The 5,376-nt window shown below is 41.2% G+C and overlaps 1 protein-coding gene across 6 annotated transcripts in view; it reads right to left on the bottom strand.

The window, feature by feature from the left end:
- The window catches only part of STOM (stomatin), a 31,952-nt gene that overhangs the window by 14,875 nt on the left and 11,701 nt on the right, over window positions 1-5,376 (bottom strand). For 5 of the 6 annotated variants that reach the window (XM_011989487.1, XM_011989486.1, XM_011989484.1 and 2 more), the window contains 3 exons: window positions 2,986-3,089; window positions 1,514-1,586; window positions 141-223 (listed from right to left, as the gene is read on the bottom strand). In XM_011989487.1, coding sequence (XP_011844877.1) covers window positions 141-223; window positions 1,514-1,586; window positions 2,986-2,997 — 168 coding nt within the window. In that variant the 5' untranslated portion in view covers window positions 2,998-3,089. The remainder of the gene's footprint in view (window positions 1-140; window positions 224-1,513; window positions 1,587-2,985; window positions 3,090-5,376) is intronic. The other variant, XM_011989490.1, reaches the window with a different exon arrangement.

Genomic DNA, 5,376 nt, shown 5'->3' with positions numbered 1-5,376 from the left:
GGGAGGCAGAGCTTGCAGTGAGCTGAGATCCGGCCACGGCACTCCAGCCTGGGCGACAGAGAGAGACTCCGTCTCAAAAAAAAAAAAAAAAAAAAAGCACTTTCACATGTGATATCTCAGTTATTCAAAGAAAACCTTACCTCCTGAGGAGGAATATCAAATGAAATAGTTCTCATGTCCACTTTGATGAAGCTGTCAGTACATGGCAGAATAAAAAACAAACCTGCAACAAAGATACACACATTATACAGACACAGCACAGCAACCTAATCAGTTCACTTCTCCATTCATTTTTAAGAAGATCAACCTAATGAACAGAAAAGTCATCAGTTCATCTTCGTGAATGAGCCAGAAGCCAGGTACGATAACATTGATTCCTCTTGCTTACTTCCCATATTTGACTGTCCCCACTAAAGTCTGTGGAGTTAATTTCCTTAATCCACTGTTGCTATCACTCTTCCCTCCACCGCCCCACCGTGACCAATGCAATCATTTCCCAGGCCATCCTTCTATTTTTTGTAGTTTCTCTCCTATAATATATTTCCTAAGCTGCAAGCAGAGCAATCCCCCCTAAAATACAAACCCTGCCCCACACATGGTCCTGCATAACTCGCCTTTGTTCCCCTCTTCAGCCACTTCCCCTCTCTTCACACCCTGCCCTCTTGCTGGCCGATCTACTTGCTCTGCAATACTCTCCTCTTTGTTGCTTTGTGTATGTTGCTATTTCCATTGCAAACACCTCCTGTTGGTTAACGCCTTTCAGACCTCAAGACTCAGTCAAGATGTAACTTTCAGAAAGACTTGCCTCAGCCTACTACTAGTTTGGATCAGTAACACTTCTCGGGTTTTCTCTTTTCTCACAGCTCTCTGTGAGTACCTGATCATAATACTTACCACATAGGATTGTAGCTATCTGTTTCCTTGTTGGTCCCTACCACTAAATAGGGAGATCGTTGAGGGTAGGGACTGTGTTTTAGTTTCCCTTGAATTCTCAGAGCCTGGAACACAGTAGGAGCTTAATTGAAGTTTGCCAAATAAATGACTGAAAGTCTTTCTTTGGTAGAGATTCTAATGCTCAAATTTGTATAGCTGTACTATTCTTGGCCTAAGTGGTAATCTTACCAGCTCAAATGGGAAGGGGAGGGGAAGGGTAGGAAGGAAAGGGTAACAAAAGATTGGCTAGAGCCACTGCTATTGTTATACAACTTCTGCTGCATGAACTATTTTCTAAGACAGAGTAGAAGAGGCCCTCATAAGGGAAATCACATCAATAAAAAAATTTTAGGCTGGGCACGGTGGCTCACGTCTGTAATCCTAGAGCTTTGGGAGGCTGGGGTGGGAAGATGGCTTGAGGTCAGGAGTTCAAGGCTGCAGTGAGACATAAGCATGCCACTGCACTCCAGCCTGGGTGACAGAATGATACCCTGTCTTTAAAAAAACAACTAAATAAAAATAAAAATTAAAAAAAAGAACCTCAGGTTTCAGATCAACAATCTAGAATCCCAGTACTGACCAGGTCCTTTGGCTCCTCCTTGTAAAATGCGACCCAATCTAAAGATGATGGCTCTTTCATATTCTTTTATAATCTAGAATAAAAACATGAATGATAATTTAACATGAAGAGTACAAATATTTACATGCATGCTTCTTAAATATATATTTGTGCTCTAAACAGATCAGATGCCTCATCTTTTTTCTTTAGATCCAGATCATATCTATAAATCATGTTCAATGTTTACCTTCTCAAAGCATATTTATTATATTCTTACTGATTACAAAAGCAATAGATATTCACTGTATAAATTTAGGAAGGACAGGATAGTATACAGAAACAAATCCATAACCTCACTCCTCAGCTGTTAACATTGTTATTCAGTTACTCATGCAGGCCAGGTACGGTGGCTCACGCCTGTAATCTCAGCATTCTGGGAAACCCAGATGGGCAGATCACAGAGGTTAGGAGTTCAAGACCAGCCTGGCCAACATGGTGAAACCCCATTTCTACTAAAAATACAAAAATTATCTGGGTATGGTGGCGGGCACCTGCAATCCCAGCTACTCGGGAGGCTGAGGCAGGAGAATCACTTGAACCTGGAAGGTGGTGGTTGCAGTGAGCTGAGATTGCACCACTGCACTCCAGCCTGGGCAACGGGGTGACTCCGTCTCAAAAAAAAAGAAAAATAATAATAATAATAATAATAATAATCCCAGCTACACGGGAGGCTGAGGCAGGAGAATCACTTGAACCCGGGAGGCAGAGGTTGCAGTGAGCTGAGATTGCACCACTGTACTCCAGCCTGGCCAACAGAGCGAGACTCTGGCTCAAAAAAAAAAAAAAAAATTACTCATGCACTGTTAATTCAGAAAATAAAAAGCTGAAGTCTTCACAGTTTTTCTTCTGATTCCCTTAAGAATAAATTGATCTGAAAATGCTTGGAACATATTTTATCTTCTTAGAAATATGTAAATGATAGTCATAATATCAAAGTATTAACAACTTTGTAGAAAAAAATAACCAGCACTGAGGGTATTTATGACGTGTCAGGCATTGTGATAAATACATTTAGACACATTAATTCATTTAATCCTTGCAACAGTCCTATGAAGTAGGTACTGTTACTTTCTCCCATTTTACAGGTGAGGAAACAGCAAGGGTCATACAATCAACAGTAAAGCCAGCAGTCAAACCCCATCATCCTAACTCTGAAGAACTTGTTGTCTCAGAACCATCTCACATCCCTGGCCCCAGGAAATTTTTGATGGTGATCCTTACTTTAGCCCACGCGGAAGGGCAATGGCTGAAACAAGTTTTAAGTTTCCATCTTAATAGGTGAGTAGAAGAAATTTTCCAAAGGAAGGATGAAGAAATAAGAATTATAAGAGAGAGAGAGTCTGTCTCTTTCTCACACACACACAGGCACACACGAATAGGCTTATGGAGGTAGGAGTTGACCCCTTCCCAGAAGTGAAGGAAATGTTCTTTACCTTTATGCACATCCAGATTGAGATTGGGAAAGTTATAACTGTGAATAAGAATGAGAATGCCACCAAAATCCATCCACAAGGTCCAAGGCCCTTACTGGGGCTGTCTGTTGAAAACAAAAAATATACAACTCTTACAACTGTTACTAGCATAATCACCACCATCTTCATCCTTACCATTTGCTGAACACCTATGTGCTTGGCATTACACCAGCTGTTTTACATGATTTCCCCTCTAATCCTCATATAGCCCTGAAGTGTAGGTACTACTTTCCTTTATCTATGTAATGCCATAACACAAGTATATTTCCACATTACTCACTACTTTATTCAGCAAACATTTATTAAGCATCTACTATTTATTAGGCCCTCTGCTTTGTACTGAAGTGATAACAATAAGTAAGACCCAATCCCAGCTTTCACGGTTAAAGTTTAGTGGGAAAGTCAGACAAACACATAATTATAATATTAGGTGGTAAGTACAGATATAGAGTATCTGTTCAGAATATTTTGAAGACACATAATGAGTTAACTCATGCAGTTAGGATGGAGGTGAGAATGGAATGGGGTGGGGAGGTGATGGTGGCTGTCAGAGAGTTTCTTGCAGGATGTAATGGTAAGAAAATATCAATGAAAAGAAAGTGGAGGCTGGGCGAGGTGGCTCACGCCTGTAATTCCAGCACTTTGGGAGGCCGAGAGGGGTGGATCACTTGAGGTCAAGAGTTTGAGACCAGCCTGATCAACATGACAAAACCCCATCTCTACTAAAAATACAAAAATTAGCTAGGCGTTGTGGCGAGTGCCTGTAATCCCAGCTACTGGGAAGGCTGAGGCCAGAGAATTGCACGAACCCAGGAGGTGGAGGTTGCAGTGAGCCGAGATTGCGCCACTGCATTCCAGCCTGGGCAAAAAAAAAAGAAAAAAGAAAAGAAGAGAGAGAAAGAATGAAAGAGAGAAAGCAAAGACAAGCAAAGCAAAGCAAAGAAGAAAAGAAAAGGGAAAGAGGGAAAAGGCATTAGAGCATTTTAGCTAGGAGTACAATATGATTAAAAGTGAAAACCATATGGTATGAGTATAAAGTTGTTTAGAGCCTCTTTTTAAAAATTACACCTGTAAAATATTTCCTTAGGTTTATGCAGTATCATTTATTGCCCACTTCCTGATTGCACAGGTCGATTTCTTGGTGCTATAAACAGTGTTGTAGTGAACATCTTTGTACGTAGTTTTCCTCTCACATTTCTAATTGCTTCCTGTTCCTGTAACATGAAACAGCTTTTCCGTCTGATTACAAAGGTAATGTTGCAAGAAATTCACAGAGTATAACAAAGGAGGGAAAAATTACTTTATATTCAGAGGTATTTTGGTATATTCTTTGAAAACTTTCCTTGTGTACACACCATATTTTTAAATTATTTATTTATTTATTTATTCATTTATTTTTGAGACAGTCTCGCTCTGTTGCCCAGAGTGCAGTAGCACAATCTCACCTCACTTGCAACCTCCACCTCCCGGGTTCATGCGATTCTCCTGTCTCAGTCTCCTGAGTAGCTGGGATTACAGCCACCCGCCACCACGCCCAGCTACTTTTTGTATTTAGTAGAGACGGGGTTTCACCACATTGGCCACGCTGGTCTCGAACTCCTGACATCAAATGATCTGCCCACCATGGCCTTCCAAAGTGCTGGGATTACAGGCATAAGCCACTGCGCCCGGTCTTAAATGATATTTTTTAAAATAAATAAATAAATTGTGTAACCTATTTTTCTCCCCTGTAGCTATTTCTCTTTCACCTTCTTTTTTGGCCTTCGTGGCTATGCATTTGTGTTTTTGAAGTTACACTTGCATAAAGTTTAAAAAATCAAACCATTCTATAAGATTAGTACAAAAAAGGGCATTCCCATGCTCACCTCTTCCAATTTCCTCCTCCTCAAAAACATTTGCTACTTTGACCATTTTGATATCTACCTCCATGTCTCTAAATAATATGCTTTGCGGCCGGGTGCAGTGGCTCACGCCTATAATCCCAGTACTTCGGAAGGCTGAGGAGGGAGGATCCCTTGAGCCCAGGAGTTTAAGACTAGCCTGGGCAACATAGGGAGATTCTTTCTCTACTTTAGAAAATAATAATAATAGTAATATGCTTCTGCCAGGCATGGTGGCTCACACCTGTAATCCCAGCACTTTGGGAGGCCGAGATGGGAGGATTGCTTGAGCTCAGGAGTTTGAGACCATTATGGGCAACCTAGTGAGACTCCCATCTCTACTTGAAACTTTAAAAAAAAAATTAGCTTGGTGTGGTGGCACACACCTGTAGTCCCAGCTACTGAGGAGACTGAAATAGGGGGATTGTTTGAGTCTGGGAGTTCGTGGCTGCAGTGAGCTGTGATGCACCCC

Source organism: Mandrillus leucophaeus, unplaced genomic scaffold (genome assembly GCF_000951045.1).
Source record: "Mandrillus leucophaeus isolate KB7577 unplaced genomic scaffold, Mleu.le_1.0 Scaffold354, whole genome shotgun sequence".
Classification (NCBI taxonomy): Eukaryota; Metazoa; Chordata; class Mammalia; order Primates; family Cercopithecidae; genus Mandrillus; species Mandrillus leucophaeus.
This window is presented reverse-complemented; position numbering and strand designations above follow the sequence as displayed.